Below are 22,049 nucleotides of genomic sequence, written 5' to 3'. Positions count from 1 at the left end.
GGGCTCATATTCCTTTTGTTATACTGTGGGGTTGGGGAGTAGTTAAGAGTTAGTTCCTGTATCATCTCACTAGAAAATGGAACTCAGTCTTCTTCATGAATACAATTCTTCTCACACTTTTTCCTAGTCATATGGTTCTCTGCAGGTTTAATCTTTGGACATATCTGTTATTTCCTCCTTATAGACAGGTGAATGGCATAACACAGCAGAGGCAAAGAAGTGTACAATCAATTTTTAGGGTGTGAAGTAAAAAGAGTCAGAGTGTCCATTGCATGGCCACAGCTTTGCAGATGCCGACGTCGTGGTAGTTGAAGTAACAAAGACCAGCAAAGGTTACAGCTGAGAGTGCCAACAGGCCTGCCTTGACAACTTTCTGGGAAGTATCCCCGTGTACATAGTAACAGCTTGTCCAATGCCCAAGTGACCATGAAGTGTGAGGGTTGCTGTCAAGGAGTAGTCCATTGCAGAGCAGGGATTCAAATAAGCAGCTTGGAGCAGGCCAAGGAGCAAAACATTTGACCACCCTTTCACCAGTCGAATGGATAAATGAAGCCTTGGAGCCAGCGTGGTGACTGGGGACAGGTAGATGTGTTGCACTCCCAGAGTAGAGTGGTCCTGGAGAAATGCTGAGGCAAGTGCAAGTCTGACCACTGGGGTTCGATGGAACAGATTTCGGACTCCTGGGCACCGCTGAAGGCACTCAGCCTCAAGACCACCACCATCGCATTTCCTAAGGTTCAAGCTGTGTCCTTCTTGAGGAGTTCTCTGCTAATTCTGGACTCTTCCACATCCATATGAAGTTGGTCAACAGTTTTTCCATTTCTTTGAAGAAAGATGATGGTAATTGTATTGGGATTGTATTTAACTTACATAGTAGTGCCTTTGTCAGAACTGACATCTTGACTATATTGAGTATTCCAATCCACGAGCGTGGAATATTCTTCCATTTACTGAGGTCGCTCTTGGTTTCTTGTTAATAGTATTCTCTAGTTTTCCTCATTTAGATCTTTTGTTCTTTTAGTCAGGTGTATCCCTAGATATTTGAATTTGTGTTTGGCTCTTGTGAAGGGTACCACCTTTTTGATCTCTTCTGTGGTCTTATCCGATGTGTATAACAGTCTAATGGACTTCTGTTTGTTGACTTTGTACCTTGCCACTCTTCCAGCCTCCTCTATTGCTTCCAGTACTCCCCTTGCAGAATTTTTGGGATTTTCCATATACAAAGTCATATCATCTGCCAATAACGATAGTTTTACCTCTTCCTTCCCCAGACTAATACCTTTGCTATCTTTTCTTTGCCTTATGCTGTTAGCCAAAACCTCCAGCATGATATTAAATAAGAGTGGGGACAAGGGGCATTCTTGTCTGGTCCCCTTTTTCAGTGGGATTGTGTTAGTCTTTTCTCCATTGACTACTGTGTTGGTTGTTGGTTTTTCATATTAGCTTGTATTGTCTTGCGGAATTTCCCTTCCATTATTATTTTCTCAAGTGTGTTAATCTGGAATTGGTTTTTGATATTGTCGAATGCTTTTTCTGCATCTATCAATATTATCATGTGGTTCTTATAGTTTTTCATGTCAATGTGATGAATAATACTAATGGTCTCTCTTTTGTTGAACCATCCTTGCATCCCTGGTATGAATCCTATTTGGTCATGGTGAATTATTTGTTTTATATACATTTGTGTTCTCTTGGCTAGTATTTTGTTAAGGAATTTTGCATCAATGTTCATTAGGGATATTGGTCTGTAGTTCTCTATTCTTGTGGGATCCTTGCCTGGTTTTGGTATCAGAGTTATACTAGCTTCATAGAAGGAGTTCGGGAGTTTGCCGTCTTTTTCTATGTTCTGGCAGAGTTTGGGTCGAATTGGTATTAGTTCTTCTCTAAATGCTTGGTAGAATTATCCAGTGAAGCCATCTGGTCCAGGGGCTTGATAACCTCTGAATTCTTTCCATCTTTAAGCCAATGCTATCTTTAGGTCTGTTTTCTCATTTTTGCCCGAGTGAGGTTGTTCTATGTGGCGGTCTCTTATTTATGGTTGGTGAGTGTTATTCTTCTTCCCATACTGGGTCAGTGGATCTTTTTGTAGGGCTGGATTTCTTCTAACGTATTCTTTGAGTTTTTCCTTGTCTGGGAAGACTCTTCTCCATCTATCTTGATCGATGATTTGGCTGGTTAGAGTATTCTTGGGTTTGCATTGTTTTCCTTTAATTTTTGGAATATGTTATTCCACTCTTTCCACTTCTTCATAGTTTCTGTTGATAGGTCTGAGCATATTCTTATTTGGGAAGCTTTTATGTGATTGCTTGTTTTTCCCTATCTGCTCTCATGATTTTCTCCTTTTCCTCAAAGTTGGATAATTTAACTATTATGTGTCTCGTTGACTTCTTGGGATCTAATCTAGCTGGTGTTCTTTCAGCCTCCTGAATGGTTGCCTGGTTTTCATTCATTAAGCTGGGAAGTTTTCCTCCAAGAATTTTCTCTCTATTTTTGCAGATGACTTCTTTGTTGCGTCTTCCTCCAGTAAGCCAGTAATTCTAATGTTCCATTTCATAGCATCAGTCATAGCTCTTAAGTGTTCTTCAGTTTCTCTGATAATCTTAGTAGATTTTTGTTTGCGTTTGTTAAAGTCTGCTTGGCTGTCCTCCATGTCATTGATGTGGTTTCCTGCTTTCTCCAGTTGATTCTCAAGGTTTGTGTTTTTGCTACTGGCTACTGGTTTATCTTATCTCCTCCGTAAGCTCCTTATTTCCCTTTGGTTTATGGCCTTTATCTCCTCTTATCACTTCATCCTTTTTCTGTATTGTTTCCCTCATATCCTGTAGCATTCTGAAAATTTCATTCTGTGGCAGCTCAATGTCTGCTTCTTCTATGCATGTTGTTTTTTTCAGGACATCTTCTGCCATTGCCTTTTGTTTCTCCTGTTTTTCATTGAGATCATTGAAGGGTGGGGGGAGAAGGAGATGAACCAGTCAGGGTGCAATGTAGGGATGATAAAACATACAACTTTCCTCTAGTTCCTAAATGCTTCCTCCCCATGCACTATCATGATCCCCACAAGGATTGGTTCAAATGGATATGATGGCTGACAGGGGAACACAAAGGATGGAACTTAAGGCATGGAGGGCAGTCCAGCAGAGGGGTGATTAGGAGTTGAGGGTGTAGTGGAGGGAGGTGATGGTGAGAGGCACCCAGAATATGGAGGAAGCCTTACTGTGGGGGTTGGAGAAAGAAGAGAGTCAGGGGGTTTGGAGAAAAAGGAGAGGAGAGTACTGTCAGGGGCCTGATTAAGAGAGTTGTTTGGTTAAGAGAACTTGAATGGGGTGATAACTAGTACACAGAGAGCGACAGGAGCAAAGAAGGAAGAAAGTTTGCACATAGTAGACCATAGGCCATTTGCCATGATCAGCTAAAATACAAGGTGTTTGGACCAGACATCTGGCATTAAGCCAAGAGTTGAGAGGTTATTTAGGAGAAACCCTAAAGATGTGGAAGAGTCTGGCTTGGAATTTTTGTTTCCCATGCTGCAGGGTTCTTGGAAGAGACTGAGCTAGACACTCAGCATCCTGTGTATCTAGCTGGGCCTCTGGAATGTGGGGAGAGAAAAGCCTGGCTTCCCAGCTTTCCTGGAAAGGGAGCAGAGAGACTCAGGGGTCCTTGAATGTCTCCAACCTTTGGATAAAGGGAGAGGGGCTCAGTAGCCTCCCAACACCATGGCTGTACTTTGGATGGGGAGGTTCTGATGTGGGCCCACGGTTAAGCAGAAATTAATGGACAGAGCCTCTGGTGAAGGGGAAAAAAATGAACTGATAGCAAGGAATCAAGTAGAAAGCACATGTTTTGAGAATGATGATGGCAATAATAGTACAAATGTGCTTGACACAATGAATGTATGTTTGGATTGTGATAAGAGTTGTACAAGCCCCCAATAAAATGTTTTTTTTAAAAAGAATCTATTGCAATTTTAAATGTCCAGAAATACCCACAAAAATGTAAATATAGTCAAATAAATAAATTTACTGATTTGCTTTAGAATTTCTAATAAAAAATGCACATTCCTATTGCATTGATTTCAATTGAGTAAATAATAGTGATCTATATTTGATTAATTTATACCAGTAGTTGTACCTCTCAGAATTTTTGAAGACTAGAACATATTAATTTTTTGTCTGTTAGGCATGAGAAACCCTTCTGAGGACATTAATTGCAAGGATAAATTGTGAGAAGTAGTTTGCTAACAAAAAGTTGGTTGTGAGTTGGCAGCAAGATATAAAAATAATTGTTTTGTACTTATTTACAACCTTAATTTCTGTGAAATGGAGATGCTGATTAAGAATAATACAGATTTGTCACTTATCTTTTAGTCCATTATTTATGCTGTGCTAAAGCTACTTTAAAAAACTTAAATCAAGCTTTTTGGGGCCTGCTTTTGAATTTATATTAATATTATGTATTATTTTATATGTGATTTTTTAGATCAACAGCATGTCTGTGGGAAATTCATTTGTGAAATGTGTATGTTGTTGTTGTTTGATGCCATTGAGTTGGTTCCTATCCATTGAGTTGGTGACTTTATACACAACAGAAAGAAACGCTACCTGAACCTGCACCATCCTCACAGTTGTTACGTTGAGCTCATTTTTATAGCCATTGTGTCAGTCCGTTTCATTGAGGGCCTACTTTTTCTCTGTCCTGGAACTTTCCCAAGTATATCCTTCTCAAGAGACTGGTCTCTCCTGACAGCATGCCCAAAGATGTGATCATCCTTGCTCCTAAGGAGCATTCTGGCTCTTATTTTTCTTAAGTAGTTTCATTTGTTCTTCCGGCAGTCCTTTCAATATTTTGGCCGGCACCATAACTAAAATGCAGTCTTCTTACTCAATATCCAACTTTAACATACATTCGTAAATACCGTGGCTTGGGTCAGGTACCCCAGTCCTCAAAGTATTGAAAGCCATCAGTATGCTGTGGAGTTCTTACGCAGCAGATGTACCCAATCTTTTAATCTCTTGATTGCTACATGCACGAGCATTAGTTCTTGATCCAAGCAGGAAGAAATCCTTGACAACTTTAGTTTTTTCTCTGTAAGTCCAGTTGTAAGGATGGGTTTCTTTATAGTGATTTGTAATCCATACAGAAGGCTACAATTCTTTATCCAAATCAGCAAGTGCTTGTAGTTCTCACTTTTAGCAAGCAAGGTTGCTTCATTTTTATATCCCAGGTTGTTTGTGAACCCTTCTCTAATCCTGTAGCCATATTCTTCATACAATCTGGCTTCTATGATTATTTACTCAGTAGGGGTAATAGACATTACTAACATAATATATTTAAGAACAAAGTTTATTTTCATTATTTAATCCTAGATCTTTAAAAATTATAATTGTTTTCACTTAATCTTGTCAGCAGGATTTTCTATAAAGTTTGCATACATAGGAAAGCTACTGGCTATAAGAACATTAATTTTTATATTACCACAATTCTTATCATAATATTATTTTTGGTATTGTTTTATTTTTGTTTTATTGATACAGATGTTTGTATGCCAGTTTTTTTGTTTTTTGTATATGTGCACATCAGTTTTACAAAACTGTTCTCTTGACTTCCTTTTTAAGAGCATCTTACTGGTAAACATTCCTCCCAGTAATACAGTTTTAGTTTTTTGATAATGTTATACACAGATCTAATTGATTCTGGTTTTCATTCAGCTTATGCTTTTGAGATTAATCATAAATGTGCAGTTTATTTTTATTGCTGTTGCACTGAGTTCTTTCCAGTTATTTAGTATTACAAATAAAGTCATCATGAACATAAATGTATACATGTTAAATAATGTTTTATATAGAAAAATTTCATTAGATGGTCTGAGTAACAGAAAATCCCTGGCTACAGATTAAATTTGTGAGTTTAGGAAAAATTGGGTTCAGTAATTTTCTGTCAGCATAAAAAGAGGAAGATGAAAATGTGAGAAATCAGATAAAACAGTGTAATGATGATCCTTGGTTTAAGCAAAACTGAACATAGGAAAAATATTCAGTTATATGTTTGCAGATGAAAATGAGAAAATTATTTATCTAGCCTATTAAAAAGCATATACTTAAACCATACACCATATACTTTGAGAAAAGGAAAGTTAATAAAGAAATTTTCCCAGTAGGGAGATCAACAAAGTATCTTTTCCTGGAAAGATGCAAAATGTAAATAAATGATATTCATTATCAAGATAGATAAAATATTGATATACTGTGAACTTAGATAACTGCTATTGATACATTATTAGCCCAGTACTGTATTCTTATTTAAATTTGACTTGTATTTGATAATATTGTATGCGTCTTTGCTGAGTAATCTTTGGAATACATCTAGTACTCAAGTATGGATTTTTTAAGTTCTTCTGATGGTAAGCCAGGAATTGAATGTTTATGTCACATATACCTGATAAATTTAAACCAGACTTTAATATATAACATATCAATTCAGGTGTGAGCATGCGAATACAACTGTAATTATTTTTCTAATCAGGAATCAGTTAAAACAGATACAGCAGAGACTAAATTAGAAAAATAAACCATACAGAATCAACTTATGTTATATTGGAAGAACTCACTGTTGATAGATCAAATAAAGAGTGTGTTATTCTGGGAGTGAAAATGCCTACTGGGCACTTCTCTAAATAATGTTTTAATTTTAATAAATACTTTTAATAAATAATATGGGTGAACTTACTTGCTTGAGCTTTTTGTTGTTGTTGTTGTTGTCGAGTCGTTTATTGAGAGGGAATGTCCATTTTAATCTTCCTGGGCTGGGTTTTTAATTTTTTTCTTTTTCTTAGTGCTGTTGCTCTTGCTGCTAGCAGCCGCCTCCTCGGGTCCACTGCTGGCGGGCTCCCCCTTCGCGGGTAACTTCTTTTTCTTTGGGATGCTCCCGCCATTTGCTGCCTCCTGAGGGTCACATGCAGGCTCTTTTCTGGGGAGAGGTTTCAGTTTCTTCCTCTTGGGGAGAGGCGTCCCTTCTGGATCACTGCTGACCAGTTCCTCCTTAGATCGCCTGAGCTATTTTTTCTCGCTATATAACTGACCATGTGTAATTATGATTGGGAATTAATTATACTTATTTTACTGTGATATGAATTTTAGAAATTAGTTCAATATTTAAAAAATTACTTAAAAGGTATCATACATTCAGTATATGATTAATGTATGATATAAAAAAGCAATGTTTGATACACTTTATTTCCAGGTTTAGGAGCTGTGATTAATGAGAATTAAAGAACATGGATGAAGATGAGCTTGAATTGCAGACACAAGAGTCAAACTCATTTTTTGGTGGATTAGGTATAACACTTTTTCTTTTTTCTTTTTTTAGGTATAACAATTTCTTGAGTTGTTCCACTTCCCAACTGTTAAATTTTGGAGTAGCTTATCAAGACGTTAAATTGTTAGGTTTGATGCTGATTTAAACTGAGGTATTTTATTGTGTTCTCTAATTCATAGTCAATTTAAATTCTTATGATTAGCAGCATCAGTAGAAAATGCTATTATTATTTCCCAATGTTATACTATCAGGTCCTTGTTTTCTCATTAAACATTTAAATAAGAAACTTTACATCTGTATCTCTTTGCTATTTTTTGATACATACTAATACAAACTTAGTTGTTTAAAAACACTGCTAACCTGTTTTGTTGGGTTTTTATTTTTTTCAGAAGTCTTTTGCACTTATGGCTTAAGTAAGTCTTGTGGTTAGAATTTTATAAGATTACAACCAAAATATCTTTTTTAGCTTATGAGGAAGAACCTACTTAGAATTGGCAAAATTAAGTTCTTTCTTGTATTAAGCCAACAATATGTGTTCCTAATTTACATATTAAGCTTTCCACATAACTCCTAGACACATTAAAACATTTTATTGCAACTTTTACCACAATCCATACATCCATTTGTGTCAAGCACATTTGTACATTTGTTGCCATCATCACTTTCAAAACATTTGCTTTCTGCTTGAGTGCTCCTCACTTTTTTCCCTGTCCTCCCCACTCCGCTTCCTGAATGAACCCTTGATAATTTATAAATTATGATTATTTTGTCATATCTTACACTGTCCAACATCTCCCTTCATCCACTCTCTGTTGTCCATCCCCCAGGGAGGAGGTTATATGTAGATCTTTGTAATCGATTTCTCCTTTCCGGTCCCTGCTCCCTCCACCCTTCTAGACATATTTTTGATGTGACCTATCAAGAATCCTTTTTCATCTGATGTGTACCTTTGCTTGTTTTTTCCCCCTATTCATGCCTTCAATTTTATTTTTGGTGAAAATACAGCAAGACCAGCTCCCATTCAACAGTTATTAGACATGCTGATTGGTGACCTTGATTATGAATGTAACATTTGTGTCAACATTTTTATTAGTGGATTCTGGTATAAGCCCTCTAAAGAGCCCTTTTGGTATACTGGATACAGTTGGGCCCCTAACTGCAGTAGTTAGAAATCTCCAGCTGTTCTTTTTTACTCTCCGAAAGAGTTACAGTCTCAGAAACTGACATGAGCAGTTCTACCTATCCTTAGGTTGTGAGTTGGCATCAACTTGATGGCAATGAGGTGTTTTTGGTATAGTTTTTAAGTACCCCCTGAGCACAGACCAGGGATTTGAATAGCCTTGCAGTTAGGGTAAAATGTAGCACCTTAGCATTTTATTTTCCTTTTGACTCATTCTAAATTTATTCCTGTTTTTTTTTAATTTTCTGCTTTCTTTTTTTGATTGAGATTTTTCTCTTTTAAGATGTAATGTGGTGATTGTACAACTCAATATGAATGAACTGTTGAGTTGTATAATATGTATTCCAATAACAAGTAAAATAATATTTATTTCTTATAAGAATCAAGAATAGATTTCCTGTGTATCCTTTTAATCTAGTTTAATTTGAAAAAAACTAAGATAATCTATTTGCCTATATATATTAATTTATTCTTTGAGTTAATCTTAGATGCCTATCTGAAATGTTCTCTTCAATCTTTTTCTTTTTGTTTTTGTTTAGGCACTGGTGTTACACACGTGGTTGGTGATCAAATTGTTGTGGAAGTGCAAGAGACTGTTTTTGTTTCAGATGTTGTGCATTCAGACATAACTGTCCATAACTTTGCTCCTGATGACCCAGACTCTGTTGTAATTCAAGATGTGATGGAGGATGTTGTTATAGAAAATATTCAGTGCTCAGATATTTTAGAAGAAGCAGATATTTCTGGAAATGTCATTGTTCCTGAGCAAGTATTAGACTCAGATGTAACTGAAGACATTTCTATAAAACATTGCACAGAGCCAAATAATGTCTTAGCTTCTGGTATTACTTCAGACCCAGTGTCTATGCCAGAAGATGTCTTGACAAATGAATCTATACATGTGCCTGATGTTGGACATGTTGAAAATGTGGTTCATGATAATATAGTAGAGACAGATATTGTTACTGATACTTTGACAACTGATATAGTTACAGAAGAAGTATTGGTAGCTGACTGTGGTTCTGAAGCAGTCATAGATGCTAATGGAATCCCTGTGGACCAGTTCAATGATGACAAAGGCAATTGTGAGGACTACCTTATGATCTCCTGTAAGTATTGAGCTTAAAAAAGATTGTCATAGGTTCTTTTGATTATTATGTTTTCTGACACAGAATTGACGTTTTTAAACTTATACTTCTGAAAAATTATGATAAATATTATAACACTTACAATGTTGTTTCAGCCCATAAAATAAGTCAAAGTTAAGGAAAGTGAAATGTTAAGAAGTACAATTAAAAAAAATAAGAATGAGGTAGAAAGATGGAATTTCCTTAGCTTAGAAATATAGTGCTGCACTTTCCAAAAGGCATGTTACTTCGCTTTTCTGTTCACTTTTACAATATGGAAATTATTGAAGAATAATTTTTTAGTTTGGAAACAAAGTATAACCCAAGAGTTTCCAAGAAAAGGCAAGGCTTTGTTTCAGGTGAATAAGCCCCTAAATTGACTAGAAACTGCTGCAGAAGTATTGGAATAAGAAGCTGACTCAAGAGCCAGTACAGGTCTTAAATTGTGCAGAACTTACTGTTGCTATGATGTAGCCACTGGAAAATTCATTCCTCTGTAATGGTTTTACAATACTTTATACAGAAGTATGTCAGTAGGATTTCATTCTGTGTAGGGTTTTTTTTTTGTAGTGTAATGTCATTTTTTTATTTTTAATTATTTTATTGGGGGCTTGTACAACTCTTACCACAATTCATACATACTTCCATTGTGTGTCAAGCACATTTGTACATTTGCCCTCTTCATTCTCGTAGTGTAATGACTTAATCATAGCCTACTATAAAATGTTAGAAGTATCTTTAATGTTTTGATAGTATATTGATAGCATACAGTAATTACATCTTAAGTTTCAAGCACAAGCAGCCCATAGCAAAAGCCTCTGCTGCCAGTTATCATAGGCAGTTTTAAGTTAGAAAATGGAGTAGCAACACTGAATACTGCAATTTGCTCAGTAAAACTTGAGTTGTTGAAACATTTGATTATTCAGTAGGTTGTTAAAGAAAAATTCTTGATTGTAATTGATGGTTGTTGCCTTACTAGTATGTGCCTGTATTTCTACCTCAAGTAATGGGCTTTATGTGCTAGATTTTAATATCCTTGAGCCTGTCAAGTACACAAATCTTTTAAAAAGAAACAGGGTTTTACTTGCACAAAACTGATCAGTTTTAAGATACTTAAATGCCCCACAAGTGGTTTTTGTAGGTGTGAAACAAGTGTTGAGAACTTTAATTGCCTCCTCTTATAGTATTGGAATTAAGTCTATTTAATTTATCAAATCATATTCATGCCCTGATTTTGTACACTTGTATCTGTTGACTAACCTTTTGATACTTGGGAAAAAAGATAGTTCTTGAAAGGAATAAGATTGAACTTTGTGAAATCATGAGACATGACCAAGCTCTCAACCAGCCTACTCCCCATAAGCAAACCAACCCACTGCCATTGAGCTGATTCCTAGTACAAAGCAGTCCTTGATTCACTCATTGCCATTGAGTTGATGGTGATTTATAGCACCTTTATAGGACTGGATAGAATTGCCCTCTTTTAATTTCAGAAACTGTAATTCTTTACAAGAAAACCCTGTCCTTTCCCACAGCAGTCCTATTGGACAGAGTAGAAATTCCCCTGTGTGTTTTGAACATTGTTAATCTTCACAGGAGTAGAAACCCTAATCTGTGATCAGTGGACAGGTTAATGGTTTCTAAACTACTGACCTTGCTATTAGCAGTCCAGTGTACAACCCACTGTTTCACCACAGCTCGTACACTGTTACCTAACTTACTAGAATTATTTGAAACTTGAAGTGAGGTCAAAATGGAAAAATGTTTCTAAAAGAGTAGCCATATATGACTATAAATAAGGTGTGCTCAGATTGACTTGTAGTTAGTTTTATAATGTGCCTGTTATGAGATACTGACTTTATTACCATTTTTACTATTTATGATCTAAGATATTATTGGACATAGTTATACTTAATTTTAGGCATCATACTGGTTGTTACTAAAATACCTGATGGATCTCTAGTTCTAACTTCACTTTTCAGATAAGTTTTCAGTTCATTGATGTAATTCTAGGTTTATAAAATAAGCCATATCTGTTATTGATTTCAGTAACTTAATACTTCCCAAAACAAATTCATTGCCAGTAAGCAAATTTTGACTATAGTAAACCCTATAGAAAATAATAGACCTATTCTTCTGTGTTTTTGAGGCTGTCAACTCTTAACAGGATTAGGCAGCCTCATCTTTTTCCGGTTTTGAACTACTGACTCTGTAGAAAGCAGCCTAATATGTTACCCACTTTGAAATCAGTATCTTAGTTACTAACTCATGATTACTCATTATCTTTGGAAATATATATTGTATCGGATACAATACTCTGTATTTTTCCATTAAACTAAATACAAATCTTTGTTTCATCATTCCTATCCTACCTACCCCTATACAATGAGTATAGCACAAAAAGAGATCCTATAAGTACTCTGCTGAATCAAGAATAGACATTCTCATCTAATAGAATCTTTCTTGCAGATAATGATAAATTTCCACTTCTAGCTGAACTTGGTAATCATTAAGAATATATATTTAATTCCTTTATTCATTAAGGATTATACCAGATAAACTATTTAAAATAACCAGTCATAATTGTGTTGCTGTGTACAGTGTTGCTATGATGTTAGGAGCTATGCCCCTGGTATTTCAAATTCCAGCAGAATCCCTCTTGGAAAATTTCAGCAACGCATATAGATTAGGACAGAGGAATAGGCAGACCACTAATGAGTGATTAACCACCGTAAACTTGACATAACTACAGATTGTATTTCATATGATGCTAGAACCTGAACACCTCAAATTGGAAGGTGATGGAGTGACCTCATCAAAGTAGAAACTGGTTTAGTGGTGTAATGTAGCAAAGCTTTTAAGACCTTTAAGAAACAGCTAACCTACTTTTTAGTAATCAGAATATGGAGTGTATGAATTAGGAAACTATGTCAAAAATGAGAAGGAATTCATAGAAACCATCATTGTCCATTTTGAATTGAACATACAGTTTATTCGACCAAGAACAATTAATTGAAGACTAATGTCATCCATCACATCAAGACCTTTCAAGACCTCTCTGTGATAGGATTAAGTCTATCTGTTCATACAGAAAACTAATGAATTTAAACTTTTAGTGAAATTTGTATATCAGCCACTAAATCAAATGTGAAGAAAGGGAAGAATTCTAACTTCTATCTGAAACTGATCAAAATAAAACTGATTAAATTATTAAACTGCGATATGAAAGTTGGAAACAAAGAGGAGGGATGAAAAGCTGTAAGGTGTGACCTTATTGATAGATACAAAACTGAAATCATGTAATAGAATTTTTCAAGAGCAACAAATTCTTCAAAACAAATGCCTATTTTCAACCATATACACAACTTCTGTGCATGTGGACCTTGCCAAGTGGTGTAACATGAATCACATTACATTTACAACATTTGTAGAATGAGGCAAACTTATTATCATCTTAAAAACCAGACTCTGACTGGATCAGTTTCTCAATAGCTCAATGCAAATTAAAAGTAGTGCAGAAAGATCAAACAAAGAATGGAGAGGCAAAATACAACCTTGAATCTATATCATATGAATTAGCATCTCAGGAACTGACTTCAGATACAGAACACTGGTGTCTGAAAGCCAGATGAATTGTATAATGAAATCAAGAATGATGCTGAAAGAAAGCAATAAAGGTCATCAAAATGTAAAGGAGAAAAGACCAAAGTGGATGTTAGAAGAGACCCATGAAACTTGCTCTTGAACAGATAGTACCTAATGTGAACAGAAAAAAAGATGTAAAAAAACTAAACACAAACTTTGAAGGGACAGCACAAGGTAAAATGAGATAGTTTTGTGTCCATTCCAAAGAAAAGTGAACCAACAGAATGTAGAATTACTGAACAATATCACGCGTATAATTTTGGTGAGATCACTCAGAAATGGTTGCAGCAGAACATCGAAAGAGTTGCCAGAAGTGTAGCAATGATGAAACATACAACTTTCCTCTCGTTCCTAAATACTTCCTCTCTTCCCACTATCATGATCCCAGTTCTACCTTACAATTCTGGCTAGACCAGAGGATGTACACTAATACAGATAGGAACTGGAAATGCAGGGAATCCAGGTCAGATGATCCCTTCAGGACCAGTCATGGGCGTGGTGATACTGGGAGGGTGGGTTGGAAAGGATCTATGTATAACCTCCTCCTGTGGGATGGACAACAGAAAGTGGGTGAAGGGAGATGTTGGAAAGTGTAAGTTAGGACAAAATAATAATTTATAAATTATCAAAGGTTCATGAGGGAAGAAGGAGCAGGAAGGAGGGGAAAATGTGGAGCTGATGCCAAGGGCTTAAGTGGAGAGCAAATGTTTTGAGAATGATGAGGGCAATGGATGTACAAATGTGTTTTACACAATTGATGTATGTATGGACTGTGATAAGTGTTGTATGAGCCCCCAATAAAATAATTTTTAAAAAGGTGCCAGAAATTGAAGTTGTGTTCTTATGAGGATATGAAATGAGCAATACCTCTGCTGATATCAGATCTTAGTGAAACAAAAATAAAGAGATGTTTACTTGTGTTTCATTGATGAGGTAAAGACATTCACCTGTATCATAACAGTGGGTAATATTGCAAACAATGGAAATTACATAGTATCTAAATGTTTATGTGGAGAACTTGTACATAGACTAAAGAACAAGGGGATATTGAATGGTTAAAATAAAAACTGTGAGTCATGGTTGTATCCTTCTACCATATGTCTGCTGAGGAAAGCTGGATGATGACAAAAAACTTAGCATCAGGATTAGAATAAAGCTACATACCAGTTTTACAAGTGCACATGATAAAGTCTTGCTTGCTGAAAACCCAGGACAAGTTGAAGCACTATTTGATAAAAACCAAACTTTTAACCTACATTATGAAGTAAAACTTAAAACAAAAATCCTCACATCTGGATCAGTAGGTACTACGATAAGGAAAATATTGAAGTTGTCAAGGACTTCCTTTTCTTTGATTCCACAATCATTGGTGACAGCCTTCAAGAAATCAAAGGATCCTCTGGCTGCTTGAGCATTCTATTATATCACGAATGCCACAGTAACTGGTTCATGACCAACCGATGACTACAGCAAAAACAAATGATCATTGATGTCCTTTACTTTGGGAAAGCGACTGTGCCTAAGACAAATTCATGAAAAATTACCCAAACTGTGTAAGACCACATCATACATCGTATTTGTATTTGTAACGCATTTTGGTGGTGGCAAGACTACTGCCTTCAACATGATTTACAATTCTTTGAATTATGCAAAGAAAAATAAGCATAAACACTTGTAAGACATGTCCTGTATGAGAACAAAAAACCAAGAAAACAATGCAGGGAATACAAGAAAAGGATACAGAAAATCAGGAGTACTGCAAAGGCCAGTGTTGGTTCTAGCAAAAAGAAAGAATAAAGATTCTGTAGTGATCTGCACTAGTGGATTTTTCACCAGGGAATTAATAAACGATAAAACTTAAAAAAAATTAAAGGGTGTATTGTACTGGGAAAATCTGCAAAAGACTTCTGTAAAGTTTACGAAACAAAGATGTCCCTAGAAGGACTAAATTATTCCTGATCGAAGCTATATTAACTGATCCAAGCTTGTTTATATAGAACTTTAAAATGTACTGGTCTCCCCAAGGAAGTATAAATAAACTGTTAACCTTTGGACAGAAGTCAGATTTGAAAAGTACAATAAAATCTACTCTAGAAGCTGAGCAGGCAAAAGAATCAAAGCCTCAGATAAGCTTTTCAGTCTGAGAAACAAATAAAGAATGCAGAGAAATGAATAAAACTCAACGATCTATACGACACTGTGTAACATACTACTTACTATGGGGATTCTTTTTAAGGTTTCTAAGGACATACATATTCATGGGAATAGGTAGTCACCTCTCTCTCCTGGGGACCAGCTGGTGTATTTGAACTTTTGTGGGGCGGTGTTTTACAGCTCCTAAAATGCCATAACGACTTCCTGTAGTATGCTAACATGCATAATAAAGTCCCAGAAAGAGAGGAGATAATTACGAGGCAAAATATTATTTTAAGAAATAATCACTAGAAACTACTTGAGTATGTTTGCATCTGTGTATAGAAATATATATATATATGTAGTTTTAAATTTAAACAGAAAAGAACTGTTTTTGTGGCAGTGCACTTGACAATTTGATTATTTAAAAATGTGCACACTAATGGAAATCGATTACACCTAACTAAGAGTATTCGTGAATAATAGATATCATGAGTTACTATTATGATATTTACATGGTAGTATTTACTGATTTTACTGTATTTACTGCTAGGACATTCTGTAATGTCTTCACTTGCTAGTATCTGAATATGTGTATATATATTTTTTATATATATATAAAAATATAAGAATGACTTTAGTACAGCTTTTCATTATTTTTGTCAGTTTTCTAACCTATGTTTTTACATAATATATTTATGTATGATCTTACTAAGTTTATTAATACATTTATATTGAATTAGCAATTGTCTAGATAAAGTCATCCAATGTTACATGAAATATTTAACAGATTGTATTTCAAAATACACTATTATCAGTTTTTATGTGTTTCTGCCTTTGTAGTAGATGATGCTGGCAAATTAGGACATGATGGTACTTCTGGAATTACCATGCATGCAGAGGCAGAAGTTGATGCTTGTAAAGTGGATGGTACTTGTCCTGAAGTCATCAAAGTCTATATTTTTAAAGCTGACCCTGGGGAAGATGACTTAGGTAAGGGTAAACCAGGGTGTTACACATTTTGTTCCAAATATTGTCCATCTAGTTGCTTTGTTATTTTGTTGTTACTTAATTTGAGAATATGTGAAATCTTAACTGAGGTAACTTTTTAGGAAATAACTCCAAGGGATAAAAAATTATTGCAAAAAATAGAGTACCAGGTGAAAAAGAACTTTTCAAAAAATTCTTGGAGCTCTCTTCTTCTCTCATAGCTGGAACAGTAGATATTGTGGAGAGTGAGCCCGAAAATGATCATGCTGAACTTGTTGATCAAAACAACAGCATTCATGTTCCAAGGGAGAAGATGGTTTATATGACTGTAAATAACTCTCAGCAAGAAGATGAAGATTTAAGTAAGTAGGTGACATTTCTGTGGGAGACATTTTTGTGTGTCTATCTTTTTACTACGTATGCAGTATTTGATGGTAACAGTGAATACAGAGATAATTATGTACCTATATTCCAATGAAGATTATCAATGACTATGCTTAAATGTTGCTTTAAAAAATACTGTAAAAGCCAAGAAATGAATAGTTGCTTTTTGATTACTTACTGTGTGAAAGCTGAGCCTGAGGTATGTGACATTTGAACTTTGTATTGGTCAGTTAATGGAATTCAAATCAGAATATTTTCATTGTGATATCTGCAAATGTGGTCACAAGAATTATTAACTTTGTACTCAGATGTTGCTGAAATAGCTGATGAAGTTTACATGGAAGTGATCGTAGGAGAAGAGGATGGGACTGTTGCTGCAGCAGCAGCAGCAACTGCTGCTGTTCATGAACAGCAAATGGATGACAGTGAAGTGAAAACCTTCATGCCAATAGCATGGGCAGCTGCCTATGGTAAACACATAGCCCCTCTTTACCTTTTTTTCTTTAATTTTAATAGAATTTCCTTCCTAGATACAGTACTGAGGAAAGTACTGAAAAAAGGGCACATGTTTTCAAACTGAAGATTTTCATTTGTATTTGTCTGGCCCCTTTAACAATTTTGGAAACCTTCCAGGAGCCCAGGGGACAAATACATATGTTTTACCTATGATAGCTACATATTTCTTATGGTCTCTTTATATATGCTCCCTGAGTATGTAAATGTACTACCTAATTTAGGAAGTTTGGTCACTCATGGCCTATTTTTCATTGTTGTGATTAATCCATAATTCTTTAATATGGTATAATTTTGTTTTCTAATACATATTGATAGGTAATAATTCTGATGGAATTGAAAACCAGAATGGCACTGCAAGTGCCCTCTTGCACATAGATGAGTCTGCTGCACTTGGTAGACTGGTTAAACAAAAACCAAAGAAAAGGAGAAGATCTGATTCCAGGCAATATCAAACAGGTGAGGGCACATGAGTTATTTGCCAGCTCCCAGATTGAACTCTAGTATGCATCTACAAAGGTGTTGTAATGGTATGGTAATTGCAAGATATCACAGATTTTTTTCATATTAATCTTAATATATAACTTTTAATTCTATGATATTTATAGAGGATTTTCTTTGATAAAAAGAAGTAAGGAGTAGATGAACTAAATAGAAAACACTTAAAATTCAGGTAAGTTTTAGTAGAACTCAAAAGGAATTTCTAAAATAAGATAAATTTTAAAATAGGATTATTTTATAATAAAGCAGTTTACAGAGGAGCAGGGCAAGCTCCTTTTATATAAGACAGACTAATTTCTGGCATATACATATACTTATATGCTACATTGAATGTGGATATGGTTAAACTCAAAGCATAAATTTTGTTCAAATAATGAAAGCAGAAATCATAGATGTTGGTTTTTAAAATTTTTATTTCATTATTTATTTTGATGCTGGTTTTATTAATGCATTTCTGCAGATGTAAGTTTAAGAAAAACAAAAACAGAACTTTGGTCCCTCATGTACCTCCCTTTCTTTTCTATTTTCTAGCAATAATTATTGGCCCTGATGGACACCCCTTGACTGTCTATCCTTGCATGATTTGTGGGAAGAAGTTTAAGTCGAGAGGGTTCTTGAGAAGGCATATGAAAAACCATCCAGAACACCTGACCAAGAAGAAATACCATTGTACTGACTGTGATTATACTACCAACAAGAAGTTAAGTTTACATAACCACCTTGAGAACCACAAGTTGACCCTCACTAGCAAAGCTGAGAAGGCCATTGAATGCGACGATAGTGGGAAGCATTTCTCTCATACTGGGGCCTTATGTACTCACAAAATGATGCATAAGGAAAAAGGACCTGGTAAAATGTACAAGTGTAAATTCTGCGAATATGAAACTGCTGAGCAAGGGTTATTGAATCGTCACCTTTTGGCAGTCCATAACAAGAACTTTCCTCATATTTGCGTGGAGTGCGGTAAAGGTTTTCGCCACCCATCGGAGCTCAAAAAGCACATGCGAATCCATACTGGGGAGAAGCCGTACCAGTGCCAGTACTGCGAATACAGGTCTGCAGACTCTTCCAACTTGAAAACACATGTAAAAACTAAGCATAGTAAAGAGATGCCATTAAAGTGTGACATTTGTCTCCTGACTTTCTCAGATACCAAAGAGGTGCAGCAACATGCTCTTATCCACCAAGAAAGCAAAACACACCAGTGTTTGCACTGCGACCACAAAAGTTCGAACTCAAGTGATTTAAAGAGACACATAATTTCAGTTCACACTAAGGACTACCCACACAAGTGTGACATGTGTGATAAGGGCTTTCACCGGCCCTCTGAACTCAAGAAACATATGGCTGCCCACAAGGGTAAAAAAATGCACCAGTGTAGACATTGTGACTTTAAGATTGCAGACCCATTTATTCTCAGTCGCCATATTCTCTCAGTCCACACGAAGGATCTCCCATTTAGGTGCAAGAGGTGTAGAAAGGGATTTAGACAACAGAATGAGCTTAAAAAGCATATGAAGTCCCACAGTGGCAGGAAGGTATACCAGTGTGAGTTCTGTGAGTACAACACTACTGATGCCTCAGGCTTCAAACGACATGTTATTTCCATTCATACAAAAGAATACCCTCACCGCTGTGAGTACTGCAAAAAGGGGTTCCGGAGACCTTCAGAAAAGAACCAGCACATAACGCGACATCATAAAGAAGTTGACCTGCCGTAACATTATTTCTAAAGACTTTTGTAGAGATACTTGAAGCAGAAAATTCATTTTATGCCCATTCACATACAATACTGTACATTGATTTATACTGTGTACCATTATGTATATTGCCTCTAATTACCTGTCCTTTAAATATCATTCAGTAAGATACTCTGGATTCTGTTTGATAAGTGAGGAAAAGTGACAACAATTGCTTATGACAAAAATCCAATATTCTGAACATTTTCGAACTTAGAAGTTTTTCCATGTATTTAAATACTTTGTTCACCTTCATAAGTATTCTTCTAAAACTGATGACAATACTATAATTTGTGACTGCTAATTCTGAAAATAATTGTGAATTCTTAACATCTCCCATATACACAACTTTTACAAACAATACAGACAATTGCTATTAATATAAAGGGGAGAGAGTACTGTCTGTTCTAATTTAAGACAAAACTCATTTCCTTGCCTTATTTTTAGATCACACACTTTCCGTTTGAGTGTGGCTAAACAGAAAAATAATTGAATTTGTATTTAATTTTTCACTCTGTTTAGCAGGTAAAATGTTCCTTCACCATTCCTTGTAATGCTATGTTTACAGCAGTGCAAACTTTTGGACAATTTTATTGAAAAATTTTGCCTATTCTTGGTTTATTTTTCTGTCTCTACTATTTGTCTTTGAATAGTTGTGTTCTAAAAGTTTACACTTATTGTAGACTATATTTTGAAATGTTTTTAAAGCAAATTGGGCTAACAAGATCTTTTGCAGCTTGTTTAAGGATATTGTTTTATGTGTGTTGCTTATTTTAAATATGCACACACATCTCTGCATTTTAAATTTACAAAAATATCAAATTTACAGTAACCTGAAAGTTCAGAGATTCATTACAGTGCATTTTGTAGACTTGGTATTCAAAGAGACTACTCAGGTGAAGAAAAGAAGGAAAATTGTGTATTTTCCTTTAGAAAGCTTAAAGAAAAAAACGGCTTTCATTGAAATATGTTCGTAATTGAAGAATGGAAGTTGAGTATTCTAGATAAAACACTCATACAATTTCAGCTCTGTACTTTAATATTTTTTTGAAGAGTTTAAGAGTACCTCAGTTCTTTCTGGAAAAATTCATGAACTGTTTTATCAAGGACACTGAGAACTCATAGTTCTGCAACACAGTGTGGATGTTAAATAGCTACACTTGACAAATTCAGAGACATCTACCCTAAGCAAACTTTATAAGACTTTTAAAGGTAGCTTTTATTAGATGATAGGATAGATACATGGTAAGTTTATAATTACAATCTGAAGTCTTACATCACTAAGTTACAATTTTGTTTTGCTGAAAGTTTATTTTAAGCAGTTGGTTATAAACATGGATGTGGTATTATATAAATTTGAATAACTAATTAAATTTGGGTTTTGTTAAGAATTTTGGAGAACAGAAAGCACTCTAAAAAGCGTGCTTAAATCGACGGTTAACATCACAGGTGTCTAGTTCATTGTGAAAGAATAGGAAATTTTCTTTCTTACATGCTAGCTACTTTGCCTCCATTTGATGGTGGTATTCCATCCACTTTTGCTGCAATTTACCCTTTATTTTTTCCTCCACTCTTATATTAATAGTTATGAGATTTTTTAAATTTATGAATTAGAAATGCATGTTTGATTGCAACACATGAAGCACCAGATTAGTTTGTTTTTAAATGAAGTACATTAGGCTGAAGAGGGTTAAAAAACATTTTTTTAAGGATGAAATTTTTATCAACCATATAACAGATGCGTTTTGGAGCCCTTAGACCTTGTTCGCCTCCCTTTCCTGTTCCTCAACTTTTAAATGTTATCCATTGTCATTCAGTTTTTTTATGTCTCTCCAATTTCCAGGATTTTTATTTTTCTTAAAGTAATACAAAAGAAATACTTTAACAAAAGTTGAAATTTATGAATTGGAAACCATTTTAAAAATTAATAAAACAAAAGAGCTATTTATTTAGACATCTAAGCTGAAAGATAAAGAACACAACAATTTATATTCGTTTCTCTTTCATAATCTGGAGTCATTAGTTTGACGCATAGTATTAAAACTTTTTAATAGTTTGGTCAATTGAAAATGACAAATGTAAAAAAATAAAGTTATAGTTACTGTTATGTACTAACATTTGTTACAGGTTTTGAACTTAAGACAATTAGCAAAGCTAAAAAGTGGATGTTTCAGTTACATGATTTAAAGAGGCACAGATCTTTACAAGAGCGTAATATAAGTTATTCTATTGAAATATCCTATTAAGTATTGTATGCCCTTTTTCTGTACACATGTAAAATAATTAAGTATAAAATACTATAAGAAATCATATACAGAAATGTATCACTATTATAAATGTGTACTTGAGAATAACATGCAACATAAAAAATAAAGATCAGAATATTTTCCTGTTAATGAATGATTAGTCTATTTGATATCAATAATAAGTTAATGCTTTTTCTTTAAAATGTGCAGTTTTATTAAGTCTAATAAACTTGAAATAGTGGCTTGTTGTATTTTCCATTTTTTAATTCATATTGATCTG

At 34.9% G+C, this 22,049-nt stretch overlaps 1 protein-coding gene and 1 pseudogene across 1 annotated transcript; one reads left to right on the top strand and one right to left on the bottom strand.

Annotated features, from left to right (window-relative positions):
• Nucleotides 1-256: 256 nt before the first annotated feature.
• Nucleotides 257-722, bottom strand: LOC142435598 (succinate dehydrogenase [ubiquinone] cytochrome b small subunit, mitochondrial pseudogene; annotated as a pseudogene).
• A 6,524-nt stretch (nt 723-7,246) lies between these two features.
• Nucleotides 7,247-21,788, top strand: LOC142435590 (zinc finger X-chromosomal protein-like). Its single transcript, XM_075539819.1, has 7 exons — nt 7,247-7,331; nt 9,031-9,600; nt 16,240-16,389; nt 16,608-16,748; nt 17,079-17,240; nt 17,602-17,742; nt 18,316-21,788. Exons 1-7 carry the CDS (start codon nt 7,271-7,273, stop codon nt 19,503-19,505), a joined length of 2,415 nt encoding a protein of 804 aa, XP_075395934.1. The 5' UTR covers nt 7,247-7,270; the 3' UTR covers nt 19,506-21,788.
• Nucleotides 21,789-22,049: the final 261 nt, after the last annotated feature.

The sequence above is a fragment of the Tenrec ecaudatus genome, chromosome Y, assembly GCF_050624435.1.
Source record: "Tenrec ecaudatus isolate mTenEca1 chromosome Y, mTenEca1.hap1, whole genome shotgun sequence".
Classification (NCBI taxonomy): domain Eukaryota; kingdom Metazoa; phylum Chordata; class Mammalia; order Afrosoricida; family Tenrecidae; genus Tenrec; species Tenrec ecaudatus.
This window is presented reverse-complemented; position numbering and strand designations above follow the sequence as displayed.

Coding starts and splice junctions, on each gene's coding strand:
- LOC142435590 (XM_075539819.1), top strand. CDS start 7,271: ATGGATGAAGATGAGCTTGAATTGCAGACACAAGAGTCAAACTCATTT. Junction 7,332..9,030: donor CTCATTTTTTGGTGGATTAG/GTATAACACTTT, acceptor GTTTTTGTTTAG/GCACTGGTGTTACACACGTG. Junction 17,241..17,601: donor AGCATGGGCAGCTGCCTATG/GTAAACACATAG, acceptor ACATATTGATAG/GTAATAATTCTGATGGAATT.